The following is a 20,254-nucleotide window of genomic DNA, read 5'->3' as shown; positions in this document are numbered from 1 at the left end:
AAAAAGAAAAACTGCCAACCAAGATTCATATATCTGGAAAAACAGCCCTTCAAAAATGAGGGAGAGTTTTAAATAATTTACAGATAAACAGTAGCTTTGATCCTTGAAGACAATTGTATAATGTTTGACTGTGTGATTGTGAAAACCTTGTGGCTCACATTCTCTCTACCCAGTGTATGACAGATCAGTAGAAAAATGGGTGCAAAAAGTAAATGAATAATAGGGAGGGATGATGGGATGAGATATTTGGAGTGTTCCTTTTTACTTTACTTTTAATTCTTATTCTTATTTTTTTGTGGTAATGAGAATGTTCAAACTTTGTGGTGATGAATGCACAACTATATAATGGTACTGTGAGCAATTGGTTGTATACTTTGGTTGATTGTATGGTATATGAATATATCTCAATAAAATTGAATTTAAAAAAAAAGATATGCTATTCCTCACCTGGGTTAAATTGCTTATCTCTGGGCAGACTTTGGAGATCAAGTTATTCTTCAGGTCTAGCATATTCAGGCCAGGCAGTTTTTCTAATCCTGATGGCATCTTTGTAATCTTCTTCCCATTCAAGGTAACAATCTTAGTGGTTTTACCACCCTTTGTTGCTCTTATTAATAATCTTTCAGCCATAGGCTTGGAGAAGTATAAAAGGGAGAGAAGGTAATCATTAGGGATTACAGTTATTGACTGGCATCTTAGAACCTCTAACTGAAGAATTGGGGTGTCATGGAAACAAAAACATTCTAGGATCCACCATGTTGAAAGTGGAAGCATCACATGGCTTCTTCTGTAAGAAGTTGAAGTGGGAGAAAGGATGATTCCAAATTTGAGGCAAGGAATGTACAAGATGAGCCAACCATATCTTGTGCCAGAATTAAGAATGTTATCAAATACTAATGAAGTAATATCAAAAGGGAAAGAAGCCAACTTCTAGGGGCTCCCACTGGTCTATGAAGGAAAAACTGGAGGATCAGAAAAATAATCACTATTATATATAGAGAGAATAATCACTGAAACACATAAAAATATATTAATATCTAAGAGTTCATAATGGTATTTAAAAAGACACTCAACATTTTGGAGGTTTCCAGGGCCCCAACTCATAAGTTTGAAAATTGATTAAAAAAAAATCAAGCATCTATCCTGCTTTTCCAGTACAAACTGCATTTCAGAATAACAAAATAATTGCTAAATTTCTTAGTTATAGAAGAATTGAAGCTAATAAATGAGGAAGGAAAAATAGATTTAAAAATCACCATTGTTTCAAATCCTACTAAAAAATGGTTCTATGCAAAACATCATAATTGGATGTTAAAACCATTAGGTGAAAGGCTGATGAGGAATTTCATAAGTAAAGGATCTGACTAGCAACTCACTAATCAATTTTGGTATCACTAAAACTGAGACAATCACGTTATAAATCTCATGGCATGATGCAATAGAAAGGATAGAACACAACGTATGAAATGTTCTCACCTAAATACTGAACCAAATATAATCATGCTTCTAGATCTAATAACCATTTACAGAAAATATGAGAAATAGAGAACAAGTTAAATTCACCTCAGGGGGAACTTTCAGTCAACAGGGTAGTGTAAGATTTTCCAGGGTGCTGTTCACCCACTGAACAACTTTCAACAACTAGCAAAACTGGCAGAGCAATCAATCTTCCTGAAAACTCCAGAAAACATTAAAGGGTTACAGTAACTGGATGAGTGCCAAGTCAAGAAAATACACTTCAAAAATGGTAAGAAGACCTTGTGGCACCCTTGCTGGCCCCTCCAATATTCTCTCCCTGGCCTGGTGTGGAGCCAGCCTGTGCTCCAACTCTTGGTTCCTGGCACTGATCCAGACAAAGCAGCATAACTGCTATGTGCATAAACAGCTATATGTCTCTGTCAGTCTGTCAGGTGGCAGCCTGAATGACTGAACCAGGAAACTGTTTTCCGGCTCACCCTCCCAGAACTTGTCCTGCAGGCAGAAGCTGCTTGCAGACAGCTAAAGCAGTGTAAGAAACTAAGTCAAAGTGGCTTGGCACAAAGGATCACTAGCTTTAAGACATACATTAGAGCACCTGAGGTGATGGTGGGTGATATTTCATTGGGAGTAGAAGGGAAATTCAATTCCTGTAAACAGAGGAATTACTAAGGCCACAAATGAGTACAAGCACAGTACTATGCTAGGAATTCTAGGTAGAGCAATTAAGAAAGAGAAATAAAAGTCATCCAAATTGGAAAGGAAGAAGTACAACTTCTGTATTTGCAGATGGCATAGTCCTATAAATAGGAAATCCTGAAAAATCAATAACAAAGTTTCTAGAGCTAATAAACAAATCCAGCAAAGTGAAAGGGTACAAGATCAACATGCAAAAATCCAAGCAATGTTTCAATACACTAGTAATGAACAATCTGAAAAGGAAATCAAGAGTAAAATTCCGTTCATACATTATGTGGAATAAATTTGGGATGAAGTGGAATAAATTTTGGAACAGATACAAATAAGTTTAACCAAGGATATAAAGGAGTTATACATAGAAATTACAAAGCATTGCTATAAAATATCAAAGGAGACCCAAATAAATGGAAAGACATTCTGTGTTCATGGACAGGAAGACTAAATATTGTTAAGATATCAATTCTACCCAAAGTGATTTACAGGTCAACCCAACCACAATAAAAATTCTAACAGCCTTCTTTGCAGAAATGGAAAAGCCAATCATCAAATTCATATGGAGAGATGTGACATCATCAACATGGTGATGTAAACAGTTACTGAAATTTCCTGTCTAGGGATTCAACAAAAAAAATTTCATATGGAATGGTAAGAGAACCCAAATAGCCAAAACCATCTTGAAAAAGAAGAATGGAATCGGAGGACTCACACGTACCTTCACGGTTAGAAAGGCTGAGATGGATGCAGCAGCGATCGCATGGGGCTTCCTTTTTTAAGAATCAGTGTGAAGAAATGGAGCCGAACCACGTTATTTAGGGAGGCCTTACCGCACTGCCCCTCCCACATGTAGGTAGTGGGGCTCCGATCGCTGCTGCATCCCGGAGTAACGGACACTCGGCGGCACCGGGACCGAAGTGAGGCAAGGGAGAGCGGCAAGCTGCGAACAAAAACCCCTGTTGCAGGCGGAGTCCGGGACTTGCGACTCCTCAAAAGGGCGGGGCCCCAGCCATCGTGGACCCGGTGCCGGAAGAGGAGAAGGCGGGAGCCTGGACTGTCAGCTCCGAAGCGGACACGGCCACCGCGTTTGTGCGCCGTGATGCTCAGGGCGCCCAGCAGCCGGCGACCTCCTTGGCCTTGGCTTCCGCGGCTCCACCCCGCAAGGCGGCAATAGAAGTCGGGAGGCGGGAGCAAACCCCTCAATGGCACAACAGCGACAGTCCGGAGGCGGAGGGCAGCTGCTAAGTGCTGACCAGCCCCTTCCCCGGGCCCCTCGCCAGAAGCTTGCGCCCTCTGCACCTTCAAACCCGTGCAGCTGCTGCCGTCAACTCTGTGGAACCGTCCGCTGTCGGACCTGGTGCGCGAGACCCCAGGCTGTTCCATAGGAATGGCCACTGGACTGTACGAGATGGGAGGCAGAGCGGCACGCTAAGCTGCAGCAAAGTGGGAGGAGCACGAGAGGATCATTTAGGAGGAGAAACAGCGCCTCTTCATTCCCCTGGGTTCTGGGCCGTTGCGGCCTCCAGGCCTCTGCCTCGAGTGCGAGCAGCAGCAGTAGCCGCAGCAGTGCTAAGCCTCCCGGCCTCGCCTGCACCGTGTGGCCTGCAAAGCCTTCTCCAGCCCCTCCCCAGCTGGCAGACAGGTAGAAAGAGCCACTCCCAGTACTCACTATCCCACCTGTGTGAGGGCGCCCTCAGCTTAGAGTCTCGTGCCTCTTGTCCTACAGCGGAGAGAGCCAGCGGGAGTTGGGCTGGCCACAGGGGCCCTGGCCAGAAATAGCTGCCTTGCTGATTTGGCATCCTCTGCCTCCAACCCTCTAGGCTTCCTGTCTGCCCTGGCCCGGGTTCCACTCAACAGCTGCAGCTTGTCCTGGTGACCAAAAAGGGAACTCCCACTGCCTTTAGTGCAGCCCTGATCTTTGTCTCTTTGGCTGCCGGGCTATCCTGGACCCCTTGGCTCTGTGACTAGCAGCTGCCCAGGAATTTTCCTGGAGGACTGAGACTGGAGGGTCCAGGTGAAGGTGCCTGCTGCAGACAGACATGAGGCACATCTGGGTGAAGATGACTTTGCAATCAAGACTTTCTCTCTGCTGGATACAGCCTTACATCCTTATGAGCCAGGAGACCAAGTGTTATTAAGTGTTATGGAAAACATGGAAGAATAAACACCCTGAAGAACAACTTACCGCCAATGGGATGGACCTTACATTGTGTTGCTAATCACTCACTCTTCTCTCAAATGCAAGGGTATTAAGTCTTGGATTTATCATTTGCAAGTTCAGCCAGCTCCAGAGGAGAAAGAAGTAGAAGAAAACACTACCTTCTCATGTACCCCTACTGCTGATTTAAAATTACTCTTCCAGGAGCTAAGATGGCAGCATAGAGAGGAGCGGAAGACTGTTAGTCCCCCCAGAACAATTCATAAATGACCAAACTAGTAAATAACCTGGAATAACTGTGGGGAGACAAACATGACTGTCCACTCATCATCCACCAACCTGAATTGGGAGGAATGCCTGAGATCGCAGCATAAAATCTATAAGTAAAAACCATGGACCCGTGCTGAGACCTGAGAGCCCCTCACTCATGGAAGCCTTGTGGTGCTAGAGAGCAGCATTCTCTGAGCAAGCATGTGGACCTCAGCCCAGATTCAACTGGGGTTTTAATATTAACCACTTAATACTGACAACAAATCCCCAACAAGCATACAGAGGCTTTTGGTGACAACTGACCTTGGGAGACTTGGGGGACATATCTGACCCAGAGGATCAGGTGCTATCTCTGCCTGATGGGTGAATCTGGGAGCTTTCTGTCCCTTTCTCTGTGGAGAAAGCCTCAGACATTTGCAGCCTGCAGTGCTTTGCAGTAAAGAAAGCCTCAGCCATTTTAAAATTGCAACACTTTGACCAGCAGAATCAGAGAAACAAAGAACTTATAGATATGCAGATGACCTCTCTGGAGGGGGCATAGCTTCCCAAGAGGAAAGGGAGGGGCCCAGCTCTACTGCCTGCCTTACTGGAACCAGACCCCAAAGCCTGGGGGAGGAGAGCCACAGGCCACACCCCTTTACACCAGCCACCGACAGGCTGACAGGTGCACCTGCCAGGCAGAAAAGCACAGGGCATGTCAATACTCTAAGAAAAACCATCAGGGAAACTGGATACTGAATATTTCCTCCTTCTGGGACCTGAGTCTGTTCTTGTCTGGGAAAACCTGATTGGGGTGGCCTAGGAGGTCAGATGCCTAGACAACAGAAAACTACAACCTACACTAAGAAAAACAAAGTTATGGCCAAGTCAAAGGAACAAATGTACACTTCAACTGAGATACAAGAATTTAAACAACTAATGCTAAATCAATTCAAAAGTTTAGAGAAGATTTGGCAAAAGAGATAGAGGCTGTAAAGAAAATAATACATAAGGCAGAAATGAAAAGTTCAAAAAAACAACTAGCAGAATCTATGGAAATGAAAGGCACAACACAAGAGACAAAAGACACAATGGAAACATACAACAGCAGATCTCAAGAGCAGAAGAAAACACTCAGGAACTGGAGAACAAAACACCTGAAAGCTTACACGCAAAGGAGCAGATGGAGAAAAGAATGCAAAAATAGAAGCAACATCTCTGGGAACTTAAGGATGAAACAAAGTACAAGAATATACATATCATTGGTGTCCCAGAAGGAGAAGAGAAGGGAAAAGTGGCAGAAGCAATAATAGAGGAAATAATCAATGAAAATTTCCCATCTCTTACGAAAGACATAAAATTCCATATTCAAGAAGCACAGTGTACTCCAAACAGAAGAGATCTGAATAGGCCTATGCCAAGACACTTAATAAGCAGATTATCAAATGTCAAAGACAAATAGAGAATCCTGAAAGCAGCAAGAGAAAAGTGATCTATCACATACAAAGGAACGTTAATAAGACTATGTGCAGATCTCTCAGCAGAAGCCATGGAGGCAAGAAGGAAGTGCTGTGATATATTTAAGATACTGAAAAAGAAAAACTGCCAACCAAGAATCCTATATCCAGCAAAGCTGTCCTTCAACTATGAGGGAGAGCTCAAAATATTTTCTGACAAACAGACAATGAGAGACTTTCTGAACAAGACATGCATCCTACAGGAAATACTAAAGGGAGCACTACAGAGTGATAGGAGAAGCCAGGAGTGAAAGGTTTGGAACACAATTTTGGGAGATGGTAGCACAGCAATGTAAGTACAATGAACAAAGGTAACAATGAATATGGTTGAGAGAGGAAGTTTGGGAGCATGTGAGACACCAGAAGAAAGGAGGAAAGATAAAGACTTGGACTGTGTAAGTCAGTGAAATCTAGAGTGTTCAACAATTGTGATAAAATGTACAAATGTGTTCTTTTAAGAGGGAGAACAAGCAAATGTCAACCTTGCAAGGTGTTAAAAAATGGGGAGGCATTGGGGGAGGGATGCAATCAACATAAACTAGAGACTGTAACTAACAGAATCATTGTATTATGCTTCCTTTAATGTAGCAAAGGTCATATACCAAGGTAAATGCAGATAAGAGGAGGGGATAAGGGAGGTGTGTTAGACACTTGACATTGGTGATATTGTCTGACTCTTTACTCTACTTTGATTTAAGATTATTTTTCCTTTTGCTGCTTCCTAGCTGTCATTTTTTTTCCTCTTTCTTTTGCCTCTCTACCTTCTTTGAGTCTCCCTCCTTCCTTGTGGAAGAAATGTAGATGTCCTTATATAGATAATCGTGAAGGTGGTGAACACATAAATATGTGACCATACAGGGAACCATTGATCATTTACTTAGGATGGAATGTATGGTGTGTGAACAAAACCGTATTAAAAAAAAAATGAGTTGATGACAAAACCTCAAGGGCAATATACTGAGTGAAATAAGCCAGAAACATAAGGACAAATATTGCAGGGTCTCACTGATAGGAACTAATTATAATATGTAAACTCATAGACATGAAATATAAGGTACCAAGATATAGGACGAGGCTTAAGAATAGGGAGCGGTTGCTTAGTATGAGCAGAATGTTCAACTAGGATGAACTTAAATGTTTGGAAATGAACAGAGGTGTCAGTAGCAAGATGTGAGAATAACTAATAGTGCCAAATGGTGCATGAATGAGGTGGAAAGGGGAAGCTCAGAGTCATATATGTCACCAGAAGGAAAGTTGGAGGTCAAAAGATGGGAATGTATAAAACTGAATCCTATGGTGGGCAAATTCTATGATTAACTGTACAAATATTAGAAATCTCTTCCATGAACCAGAACAAATGTATGACAATACAATTAGAAGTTAATAATAGAGGGGCATATAGGTAAGAAATATATACCTATTGCAAACTATATACTACACTTAGTAGTATTTCAAACGTTCTTTCATAAACAGTAACAAATGTACTATATCAACCCTATGAGTCAACAATTGAGGGGGGTTGGTTAGGGATATGGGAGGATTCGAGTTTCCTTTTTTTTTTTTTTCATCTTTCACTTTATTTCTTGTCTGGAGTAATGAAAGTTTCTAAAAATTGAACAAAAATTAAGTGTGGTGATGGATGCACAGCTGTATGAGGGTACCAGGGACAACTGATTGTACAGTTTGGAACTTTGGATAATTGTATGCTATCTGAACCATCTCAATAAAAATTAAAAAAAACTTATTACAAAGCTACAATAATTAAAATAAAATGATACTGGCACAAGGACAGACATATTGACCAGTGTAATCAAATTGAGAGTCCAGAAATAAACCCTCAACCTATGGCCCTTTGATTTTTGACAAGGGGACCAAGTCCACTCAATGAAGAAAGAATGATCTCTCCAACAAATGGTGCTGGAAAAATTGGATATCCAAATTCAAAAGAATGAAGTTGAACCTCTATCTCACACTATATACAAAAATTGAATCAAAATGGAATAAAGACCTAAATATGAGAACCCAAACTATAAAACTCCTAGAAGAAAACATAGGGAAGCTTTTCAGGAGATTGTGTTAGGCAATTGTGCCAGTTTGGATATATTATATCCCCCCAAAAGCCAAATTCTGCAATGCAATCTTGTAGGGGGCAGATGTATTAGTGTTGATTAGGTTGGAATTTTTTTATTGTTTCCATGGAGATGAGACTCAATCAACTGTGGTGAAACATTTGGTTAAATTATTTCCATTGAGACATGGAACCCACCCATTCAGGGTGGGTCTTGATTTAATCATCAGAGTCCTACAAAAGAGCTCACAAACAGGAGCTCAGAGCAGCTGAAAGGGACATTTTGGAGAGAAGTTAAGACCTGACACTGGCACTTGGAGATGCTTGGAGACATTTGGAGACCGTAGACCACAGTTTGCTCTGGAGAAGCTAAGAGAGGACCCCAATGTTTAGATGCACAGGAACTGAAGAAGCTAAGAGAGATGCAGAGACATTTTGGAGAAAGCCATTTGAAACACAACCTGGGAGCAAAGGAACAGCAGACGCCAGCCACGTGCCTTCCCAGCTGACAGAGGTGTTCCAGACACATTCAGCCATTCTTCAGTGAAGGTATCCTCTTGTTGATACTTGAGTGTGGATACTTTTATGGCCTCAGAACTGTAAATTTGTAACTCAACAAATCCCCTTTATAAAAGTCAATCCATTTCTGGTATTTTGCGTAAAGGCAGCATTAGCAAACTGGAACAGCAATGATTTCTTAGATTTTACACCAAAAGCACAAGCAACACAAGAAAAATAAATAAATAAATGGCACTTTTTCAAAATTAAAAACTTTCGTGCACAAAGGACTGCATCGTGAAAGTAAAAAGACAACCAATATCAAGGGAGAACATACTTAGAAACCACATATCCAATAAGGGTTTAATATCCAGAATATATAAAGAAATCCTACAACTCAACAACAAAAAGACAAATAACCCAATTTAAAAGTGAGCAAAAGACTTGAATAGACATTTCTTTAAAGAAGATATACAAATGGATAATAAGCATATGAAAAAAATGCTCAACATAATTAGCCATTAGGGAAATGCAAATCAAAACTACAATGAGGGGAGGCGAGGCAATATGGTGGCATAGGGAGGTGTGGAATTTAGTTAGTCCCCGAGAACGACTAGTAAATAGCCAGGAATACCTATAATATAGTCTGAACAACTGTTTGGGGGACATCCATGACCAGACACACATTGTATACCAGTCTTGAATGTGTGGAATGGCTGAGATTGCAGAATAGAACTGTAAGTAAAGCTCCTTAAACTGTGGGGTTGGCGCCCCTTCCCCACCAGCATGGCAGGCTGAGTTGGAACACTTCCCTGTGGGAAAAAGAAGAGATCTCTGCTGGGAGCAAGGGAAAGCAGCTCAACCAAGCACCAATCACAATTTTAATTAACAAATTTGGAATACTGACTACAAGCTATAGCACAGATGAAACAGGGCAAGCAGAAAAGGAAACCTGCATTCTCTCTCAGCAGAGAGGAGTTGGGGCTGATGGGAAAAAAAAATTAATAAAAACGGAGGCTTTTGGAGATGGCTGAGCTCAAAATACTGCAAAAGAGCTGTATTCCAAGAAAAGGGGCACATAGAACTGTGTACCAACTCCAGTCAACTGGGGAAACTTGGTGGTGGGGCTGGCCCTGAATAGGGGTTTCCTTTCTTTCTTTCTTTCTTTCTTTCTTTCTTTCTTCCTTCCTTCCTTCCTTCCTTCCTTTCTTTCCTCCTTCCTTCCTTCCTTCCTTCCTTCCTTCCTTCCTTTCTTTCCTTCCTTCCTTCCTTCTTTCCTTCCTTCCTTCCTTCCTTCCTTCCTTCCTTCCTTCCTTTCTTTCTTTCTTTCTTTCTCTTATTCTAAGTAGCTCATTAGAGAAAGCCTCAGGCAGTTTCAAATGTCAGCACTGACCCAGGCAAGGGTGGAGTTAAGATAGAGAGTCAAAGGAAAAACTCAAGTGTAGGAGACAATTCCATAAAGGCCTTATCTTCCCTAATAAAAGAGAGGCAAGGCCCAGCTCAAGTGGCTGCCCTTCCCTCAGAGAATTCAGACCTCAGGGTCTGGGGAAAAAGAAAAAAATAAAATAAACAACTTAAGCTTAGCTTTGAATTCACCCTTGGCCCCTGGCAAGGTGAAATAATGCATCTTGAATTTTCTTTAAAATTATTCAGAAAGCAAAAGTAAATCAAAGAAGATTGACAATACCTTCATAATTATTGATGCTTAGAGACTGGTGTATAGGTTCATTATATAATTCTCATTATTTGTGTGCATGTTTGAAAATTTATAGAAAATAAGCTAAAATCAAAGACAAAAAGAATAAGAGGACAGGGTGAACTGGAGCCAGTGATATTTGATTACTATTAGACCTCATTTGTACCCAGTGATAATGAAGCTTGGAGGTATTCTGGCTATATATATGTGTGTGTGTATATATGTACACACACACACACACACACCAACACAATGTTTAGATTGGCAATTTCCAAGAACTTGAAATAAAATATATTATGCACTAAAAGTAATCTGAACAGAACAGAATTGCATCCTTCCTTCATAATACCAAAATAACTTTATTCATTTATTCAACAAATATTTATTTAGAATCTCCTATGTGCTCAACACTGTTCTAGCAGAGTGAATAAAAAAAACACAAAAATCCCTGCTCTCAAGCAAATTACATTCTAGTAGGAGGCTAAAGACAATGAATAAGAAAAGTAAATCTAATGTTAGCTGGTGATAGTTGCTAATGAAAAAATAAAGTAGGTAAGTGAAATTGGGAGTGTGGGGAGTTAGGAGTTTACAATTTTGGATAAGGTGACCAGAAAAGGACTCACTGAGAAGCTACTATTAAAGTCAAGTTCTTTTCCAATAAGGGCATGAAGCAAGTGCCAAAGTCCTAAAGGAGCATCATTACATTTATAAAAGGTATTATAATAAACATCAGTATCATCATTCCAGTAAAACAAGTGACTTCCAGGGGCTAGAATGATGGATAAAATAACCACTGCTCTTTCCTTTGTGTCTTACAAACTTCTCTCTCAAATTCTTTATGTTTATTTATTTTCTTTAATTTTTTAATTTGTTTTAGTTTCCTAAGAACAATCAAGCTGTTAGTATCTAAATGAACTTATTAGAAGGCTTTGTAGCTCTGCATGACCAGCATCCCAGCTGACAGTGGCACAAACACTGGAAATTTCTTAAGTTAAACTTAAGAAACCAGGCCATTACCTTGCTTAACCTAGAAAACTTAGTAAATACTCTTTAATACCCATATGTAACCTCTAGTGTGGCTTGGGCTTCCTTTCCACCTGGTGGCTTGGTTCTAAGGGCAAGTGTCTCAAGAGAAAAAGTGGAATGGAAGCCATATTGTCTTTTATAATCCAGCTTCAGAAGTCATGCAGCATTACTTCTGCCATGCTCTATTCACAAGAAGCAAGTCACTGAGGCCAGCCCATATTCAAAGGAAAAGAAATTAGACTATACCTCTTGATGGTAAGTGACACAAAAAATTGTGGCCATTAAAAGACAATACTGACTGTGTTTTGTTTTGTTTTGTTTTAAATAAAAAGTTTTTCTTTTTATTGTTTCATTTACCTAGGATTCTAAGATACATGAGAAACCAAGACGCTTTCCCATATATAATTACACATTGTACACACATTGTAAAAATATTGAAAATTAAATAAAATAAAGAGTCAAATATATGACCACATATATTAGAATTTAGGAACTAAAAGCATTAATAGAACACATAAAACTGCTAAAATAGAATTCTAGATTTTTTAATAAAAAAACAATAAAATTTGTTATTATCTAAAACCCAATAAACTTACTTCTTCAATGGCTGTTAAAATAGTTGCATTTATCTCAAAGTTTCTAAATACTACAAACAAGGTGGTTTCCCTCAAAAGTCCATGTGACTAATGTTGATTATGTCATTTTTCACAAATGAAAAAGTATTTCAAAATGCACAGTGGCAAAGTGACTCTACTGGCATACCATAAAATCTCGGCAGTAGAAGCAAAGGGGATGTAAAGAGGATACATTCTACAGTTTGAGGAGGTGGTGCTAGGAAAAGGGGAATTAGGTTTTTATTTGGGAAAACCGTAATGATATACAGAACATAGAAACTGGAAAGAAGAGGGCAAAATTGAACTATACCAGGCCATATTACTGGCCTTAAATAGCACCATCTATCTCTTGGCATGTATGGAACAAATTAAGAAAGGAAAAAAAAAAAAGAAAGGCCATGAACGCACAGCATTTGGTCTACTCACTAGCAAAAATAAAGTCTAATTTTCTAAGATTGTGTATGGTGTTTTTTGTTTCTCCAAAAAGCTGGGAATTTTTTGGTAATACCTCATACAGCCAAATAAGGTAAAATTATTCCCACGAACTGAGTTCTATTGAGTATCTAAAAGAGAACTGCAATAGAAAATATTTGTTTACTACGTAGTGTTACCAGGTATAGTTATAAAATCATGGGGAAATACTCTAACATTGTGGATTATAAAACAAGTAATTTATCTTAAAAATAATAACAATGAAGTGATTACCACAAAATATTGAATTTTCTATTTAGGCTGATTTCATTCTGCTCATTAGGATAGGCCACATGAATGATAATCTTATTTTAACTCTAAATAAAACAGAGTACAAGATTTGAAGGAATAAAATATGTATATATTCTAGCTTTCCAATGAAACTTCAACTTCCTGGGTTTTTAATTTATTTTTACCATAAAATAGTTTCCTATTTCTGAAGGAAATGACTTACTAGTTTTTTGGAGATAAATAGATTACAGAGTGGCAATGTGATATGCCTTATGGGTAAGCAACTGCAAAACACAGGGCACGAACTTTCCCCAAATACAAAAAAGGTTGAAAAGTCTCCGTTCATTTTTACTTTGAGAGAAAATATGTAGAAGAGATAAACAACAAAATACGTAGAAGAGATAAACAACAACTTTTACCACTGACTGAAGTAGTCAATGGAAGTCTTCTAAATGTCTAATAGTATCAACAGAGACTTGATAGGCTAAATTTTAAATATATAGGTAAAGTTTGAAAAAAACCGAAACCATAATAAAGCAATATCTATAGTTGATATTTTTGCTGATTTTGTAATTTATTCAGTTGCCCTAATAACACTAACCTTCATTTTATTATCTGTTTGGACTCAGTTTTAAAACATTTCCCTCATTTTGGATATCTGATATAATTCAATATATTCTTCATCAAGTTTAATTTTTTTATCAGATCCATTATATACTGTAATTATGGCCTCCATAAAAGTCTTTACAAAGGCAGTGATTTGTCTCTTCTCATTCGTAGCAAACTGAAATCATGTCTTCTGAAAGAAAGTTAAATTCTTCACCAAATTAATGTTTGAAATATTCAAAATGGATATAATTTGTGCCACTTAATAACAACTTTTTCTGGATTTGTAATTATCTCTTCCCACTGTTTCACTGCTTCAGTGTTATTACTGTCTTCGCTTATCCAAATCTGGCCCACAAAGCGCTTTCTTCTTACAGAGCTTCGACTATAAAACTTAAGGAGAAAAATAATTTCTTTTTCATTCTGTATAAGTGGAAAAATCGTAGTCTCTCCCCATTTTACTCTTCCATTGGAGGCCTTCAGTAAGCATGTCTTCTTTTTATAAATCAAATCTCCTGAGCTAAACATTGCCACCTTCACAAAACAACTTAAGGTTAGAGGTGTTGATGAGCTTGGAAGGTACTGTGCCTCAAGAATTTGTAACTGAATTCTGCTATTTACTGCTTGAAAACAAGTCCCCAATTCAAGCTCTGCATGGCAAACAGAAATTTTTGAAGGTGGTGTTATATCCAAAGAGTAATCCATTTCCTGTGTGCTAAGAGTTCTGAGGGATAATGAGCATTCTCCAGTGGTTTTCTTCCTGGGAGTCTGGGTTTGACTCTTAAATACAACCCTTACAGTTTGTAGACTTTGGAGTTTAATAGCAAATACAAAAGTTTCCATAAATTCAATAGTATTGGAGCCTTCTCTGGCTGAAGACTTGAAATGCACTGGTTTGGGTAAAGTTAACATTCCTTTTACAGAAATAGTAGGAGTGTCTCCATAACTAGAGGGCCAATTTAAATCTTTGCACTGTAAAACTGTGATCCAGATCTGCTCTACTGAAGAATTATAAAACAATTTCACATTCAGTCTCCCAAAATCTCTTTCATCCCCTGATAAAGTAATTGTATCCAGACTTCTGTTACTCCCCTGAGAATTCTTCCTCGAAGAAGAGCTACTGGGTACACTGGACAAGGAATCATGTCTCTGAATAAATTGCTGAGATGAACTTGTAAGATCAAACATAGATTTGCTTAACCTGAGGGAACTGGGAAGTTTGTTGGTCCTTAAGTCACAAACTGATCCATATAGTCTCATTGCTTCTGAACGAGGAGGAAACCACCGATCCAAATCAGGTGAAATATGGTGAAACATATAGAATGGGTTGTATACATCATAACTGGGTCCATGCTGGGATGCAGAGGAAAGTTCTACCTTTTGATCTCCAAAAGACGCTCTGGCTGATCGTTCAAGTTCTTCCAGATGTGAAGGAGTTCCTTGGGTCCTGGGCTGTACATAAGATAACTTAAACTTGGGCACTACAAATGGTACTTCTTTGCCATCAGATGGTAATTTAGAAAGTAAATAATCCTCAGAACAGCCAACCTGAGGCTTTAGAGAAACAGAAGTCAATGGAGGTGTACAGATAGCATTTTGACTATTTGAGACTAGTGGTTTAAATTCTCTTTCCACGGAAAAATCATGCGTTTCTGCTTCACCATAGAAACATCCTCTAAAGCAACTCTTTAAAAATTCTGTTGCTATTATATTCAATTTCCAAAATCCAGCAAAAGATACAAACTTCCAATTTTAATATTAATTTTCTGTTTAACACTTGGCACCCAATACTGCACCGGGAACATAGCTGGAACTCAGCAAACACCTTTCCCCAACGGGGCCCAGCCGCCCTGCGTGGAATCTCCATGCGCAGCTCCATGGGGCGGCCCTCTCCCACACGGCGTTGAAGCAGGGAGTCACCGCGGCCTGCCAGCTCCAGGCAGCAGGTGCTTTGGGGGTTACTGACTGTGTTTTAAAACTTCAATTTCCATATGAGACCAAGGGAAGAGATGGGTATCTGGAGCAGGATCGATATTTTCTGTAGCACACTTAATTTAACTGGAACAGTCAGCTTGTTCAAACACCACAATTACATGGAACTTAGAACAGTAAGTGAGATCTGGTAGGTTTTACAGGTTAGTGTAACATAGCGACACATCCCAGAGTAATTTGGGCAGAGAATAAAAATACATGTGCAGGGCCCCCCTGAAGAGCTGGGGGAAAATGCAGAAGTTTTGTACTTCTCACCTGGATTGTTGCTGATGTTCTCAAACGTTAAGGACTGACAATTTGGTATACTGAGCCCTCTATCTTGGGGCATGCCCTTGTGAGGCTCGTTTCTGCAAAGGAGAGGCTAAACTTGCTTATAACTGTGCCTAAGAGCCTGCCCGAGTGCCTCTTTGTTGCTCAGATGTGGCCCTCTCTCTCTAGCTAGGTCAACTTGGCAGGTGAACTCACTGCCCTCCCCCCTACATGGGACCTGACTCCCAGGGGTGTAAATCTCCCTGGCAACACAGGATATGACTCCTGGGGATGAATCTGGACCTGGCATTGTGGAATTGAGAACATCTTCTTGACCAAAAGGGGGATGTGAAATGAAATGAAATAAAGTTTCAGTTGCTGAGAGATTTCAAATGGAGTTGAGAAGTCATTCTGGTGGACATTCTTATGCACTATAAAGATAACCCTTTTTAGGTTTCAATGTATTGGAAAAGCTAGAAGTAAATACCTGAACTATCAAACTGCAACCCTGTAGCCTTCACTTTTGAAGACAACTGTACAGCTGTGTAGCTTACAAGGGGAGACAGTGTGATGGTGAAAACCTTGTGGATCACACTCCCTTTACCCAGTGTATGGATGGAGGAGTAGAAAAATGGGGACAGGGACTAAATGAAGATTGGGGTGGGATGCAGATGATGATTCAGGTGATCTTTTTTACTTTTTTTTTTATTGTTATTTTTATTCTTTACTGTGTAAAGAAAATGTTCAAAAAATGGATTGGGGTGATGAAGGCACAACTATATGATGGTACTGTGAACAGTTGACTGAACACCATGGATGATTGTATGGTATGTGAATATATCTCAATAAAACTGAATTTTAAAAAAAAATTGTGGCCGTGTTTTTAGAAAACCACCACAATCCACCCTCTGGCCAAGAGTTATTTACATTCCTCCTGCAACCAAAATAGAGATACCTTCTCCAAAGACCCACACCCTCTTCAAAAGTTTCATCTATTTAGAGCATCAGGCTCAGGCTTGAGGTCCAAGAACCTTCTCATCTATATCAGGTCCAAAGGTGGATGCTGCTCCTCAGGAGCAGTTTCTTGAATCCAGCTGCATACAGTTTATCTCAAGACCTATGAACTAAAAAGATAACTTATCTTTACCCACATACCCACAAAGCACAAGTGACCTGGTACATAGCACTTTTGAAATCCAATGGGGCACAGTTCCTTTATTAGGGTTCAGTCCTACTGCCTGAGACTGGTTCTTGAGTTCCCAGTTCTAAGTTTCCTTCTGCTGAGCTCTAGGGTCTACCCTCTGAATTTTCTTTCTTTACTCAGCCCATGTTTGCTGAATAGTTTTATCAGATTTCTTCCTGTCCATAGAATTTTAAGGCCTCTTTTTCCTTCCCTTTCTCTTTCCCTCCCCCCCCTTTCCTCTGCTTTATTGAGACATAATTCACATACCACATTGTGCTGATTTGTATATTTATGCCCCCCAGAAAAAGCCCTATTCTTTAATGCATTCTTTTTTTTTTTTTTTTCATTTTTATTGAGATTGTTCAGATACCATACAATTATCCAAAGATCCAAAGTGTACAATCACTTGCCCCTGGGTACCCTCATACAGCTGTGCATCCATCACACTTAATTTTTGTTCAATTTTTAGAAACTTTTCATTACTCCAGACAAGAAATAAAGTGAAAGATGAAAAAAGAAAAAAAGAAAAGGAAACTCTAATCCTCCCCTATCCCTAACCAACCCCCCTCAATTGTTGACTCCTAGTATTGATATAGTACATTTGTTACTGTTTATGAAAAAATGTTGAAATACTACTAACTGTAGTATATAGTTTGTAATAGGTATATAGTTCTTCCCTATATGCCCCTCTATTATTAACTTCTAATTGTATTGTCATACATTTGTTCTGGTTCATGAAGTGATTTCTAGTATTTGTACAGTTGATCATGGACATTACCCACCATAAAGAATCAGACAATACCACCAATGTCAAGTGTCTAACATGCCTCTCCTATCCCCCCCTCTTATCTGCATTTACCTTAGTATATCACCTTTGTTACATTAAAGGAAGCATAATACAATGATTCTATTAGTTACAGTCTCTAGTTTATGCTGATTGCATCCCTCCCCCAATGCCTCCCCATTTTTAACACCTTGCAAGGTTGACATTTGCTTGTTCTCCCTCGTAAAAGAACATATTTGTACATTTTATCACAATTGTTGAATACTCTAGATTTCACCAAGTTACACAGTCCCAGTCATTATCTTTCCTCCTTTCTTGTGGTGTCTCACGTGCTCCCCATCTTCCTCTCTCAACCGTATTCATAGTTACCTTTGTTCAGTGTACTTACATTGTTGTGCTACCATCTCCCAAAATTGTGTTCCAAACCACACACTCCTGTCTTCTATCACCCTGTAGTGCTCCCTTTAGTATTTCCTGTAGGGCAGGTATCTTGTTCACAAAGTCTCTCATTGTCTGTTTGTCAGAAAATATTTTGAGCTCTCCCTCATATTTGAAGGACAGCTTTACTGGATACAGGATTCTTGGTTGGTGGTTTTTCTCTTTCAGTATCTTAAACATATCACAACACTTCCTTCTTGCCTCCATGGTTTCTACTGAGAGATCCGCACATAGTCTTATTAAGCTTCCTTTGTATGTAATGGATTGCTTTTCTCTTGCTGCTTTCAGGATTCTCTCTTTGTCTTTGACATTTGATAATCTGATTATTAAGTGTCTTGGCGTAGGCCTATTCATATCTCTTCTGTTTGGAGTACGCTGCGCTTCTTGGATCTGTAATTTTATGTCTTTCTTAAGAGATGGGAAATTTTCATGAATTATTTCCTCTATTATTGCTTCTGCCCCCTTTCCCCTCTCTTCTCCTTCTGGGACACCAATGATACGTACATTATTGTACTTTGTTTCATCTTTGAGTTCCCGGAGACGTTGTTCATATTTTTTCATTCTTTTCTCCATCTGCTCCTTTGTGTGTAGGCTTTCAGGTGTTTTGTTCTCCAGTTCCTGAGTGTTTTCTTCTGCCTCTTGAGATCTGTTGTATGTTTCCATTGTGTCTTTCATCTCTTGTGTTGTGCCTTTCATTTACATAGATTCTACCAGTAGGTTTTTTGAACTTTTGATTTCTGCCGTATACAGGTCCAGTGCTTCCTTTACAGCCTCTATCTCTTTTGCAATATCTTCTCTAAACTTTTTGAATTGATTTAGCATTAGTTGTTTAAATTCCTGTATCTCGGTTGAAGTGTACGTTTGTTCCTTTGACTGGGCCATAACTTTGTTTTTCTTAGTGTAGGTTGTAATTTTCTGTTGTCTAGGCATGGTTTCCTTGTTTATCCAAATCAGGTTTTCCCAGACCAGAACAGAGGGAAGAAATATTCAGTATCTGGTTTCCCTGCGGGTGTGTCTTAGAAAATTGCTCCACCCTTTGATGCCTCGGGTCACTGTGCTTTTCTGCCCAGCAGGTGACGCCTGTTAGCCTATAATTCTTGACTGGTGTGAGGAGGTATGGCCGTGTTCCCCCAGGCTCTGGGGTCTGGTTCTGAATGGAAAGGGCCCCACCCCTTTCCTCCTAGAGAAGACAGAGCCCCCAGGTGGAGGTCATTAGCATTTCAATTGTCTCGCTCTCTGCTTGTGGTGTCTCCGCCCTTCCCCGAGTCACAGCCCTGGAAACTTAAAATGACTGGGGCTTTCTCCACTGAGCCAAAAAAGAAACTGATAGTCCCCTTCAGACCCAGTCAAGGCGACCCTCCGGCTCCCCCAGGTCAGTCGTCACCCAAAGCCTCTGTCTGTTTTTTGGGGCTGCGTACCTGTAGTGAGCAGTTCACACTCGCTACTTAAAACCCCAGTTGGAGCTCAGCTGAGTTGTATTCGCTTGCTGGGAGAGAGCTTCTCTGTGGCACCACGCGGCTCCGCAGCTCGGGCTATGGGGGAGGGGGTCTCCCGACCTGGTTCCACAGGTTTTACTTACAGATTTTATGCTGTGTTCTCAGGCATTCCTCCCAATTCAGGTTGGTGTATGATGAGTGGATGGTCTCGTTTGTCCCCCCGCAGTTATTCTGGATTATTTACTAGTTGTTTCTGGTTTTTTGTAGTTGTTCCAGGGGGACTGCTTAGCTTCCACTCCTCTCTATGCCGCCATCTTGCCTCCTTTAATGCATTCTTGTGGGGGCAGACATATTAGTGTAGATGGGGTTGGAACCTATTGGTTCAGTGTCGTGGAGACGTGACCCACCCAACTATAGGTGATAACCCTGATTGGATAATTTCCATGGAGGAATGGCCCCACCCATTCAGCATGGGCCTTGTTTGGTTTACTGGAGCACTACATAAGCTCAGACAGAAGGAACTCATAGCTAGCTGGAGCTGAGACAGACATTTTGAAGGCGGCCATTGGAAGCTGATGCAGACATTTTGAAGAACACCATTTTGAAACGCAACCTGGGGGCAAGCAGACGGCAGCCACATGCCTTCCCAGCTAACAGAGGTTTTCCGGATGACAATGGCCTTTCTCCAGTGAGGTACCCTTTGTTGATGGACACTTTGTGGCCTTAAGACTGTAACTGTGTAACCAAATAAACCCCTTTTTAAAAGTCAATCCATTCCTGGTGTTTTGCATTCTGGCAGCATCAGCAAACCAGAACACATACAATTCACCCAGTTAAAGTGTACAAGTCAGGAGGATCTAAGATGGTGG

The 20,254-nt window shown here is 40.1% G+C and overlaps 2 protein-coding genes across 2 annotated transcripts in view; both read right to left on the bottom strand.

Annotated features, from left to right (window-relative positions):
* Positions 1-2,970, bottom strand: part of LRRC69 (leucine rich repeat containing 69) — a 91,651-nt gene extending 88,681 nt beyond the window's left edge. Inside the window, exons 1-2 of the mRNA XM_037803327.1 lie at positions 2,888-2,970; positions 448-633 (exon numbers count right to left, since the gene is read on the bottom strand). Of these exons, the coding sequence (XP_037659255.1) occupies positions 448-630 (183 nt within the window). The 5' untranslated portion in view covers positions 631-633; positions 2,888-2,970. The remainder of the gene's footprint in view (positions 1-447; positions 634-2,887) is intronic.
* A 10,570-nt stretch (positions 2,971-13,540) lies between these two features.
* Positions 13,541-15,182, bottom strand: LOC119508839 (tandem C2 domains nuclear protein-like). The gene is made up of 2 exons (XM_037802599.1): positions 15,095-15,182; positions 13,541-15,006 (listed from the first exon to the last, which is right to left on the bottom strand). Exons 1-2 carry the CDS (start codon positions 15,180-15,182, stop codon positions 13,541-13,543), a joined length of 1,554 nt encoding a protein of 517 aa, XP_037658527.1.
* Between the last annotated feature and the right edge of the window lie 5,072 nt (positions 15,183-20,254).

The sequence above is a fragment of the Choloepus didactylus genome, chromosome 14 (genome assembly GCF_015220235.1).
Source record: "Choloepus didactylus isolate mChoDid1 chromosome 14, mChoDid1.pri, whole genome shotgun sequence".
Lineage (NCBI taxonomy): Eukaryota > Metazoa > Chordata > Mammalia > Pilosa > Megalonychidae > Choloepus > Choloepus didactylus.
The sequence above is the reverse complement of the archived record's forward strand: the minus strand, read 5'-3'. Positions and strand labels throughout refer to the sequence as shown.

Excerpts from the sequence above, each read along its gene's own strand:
- LOC119508839 (XM_037802599.1), bottom strand. The coding sequence starts at position 15,182 with ATGGAGCTGCGCATGGAGATTCCACGCAGGGCGGCTGGGCCCCGTTGG. Across the intron at positions 15,007-15,094 it reads CCAGCTATGTTCCCGGTGCA|CAACAGAATTTTTAAAGAGT; the intron begins GTATTGGGTGCC and ends TGAATATAATAG.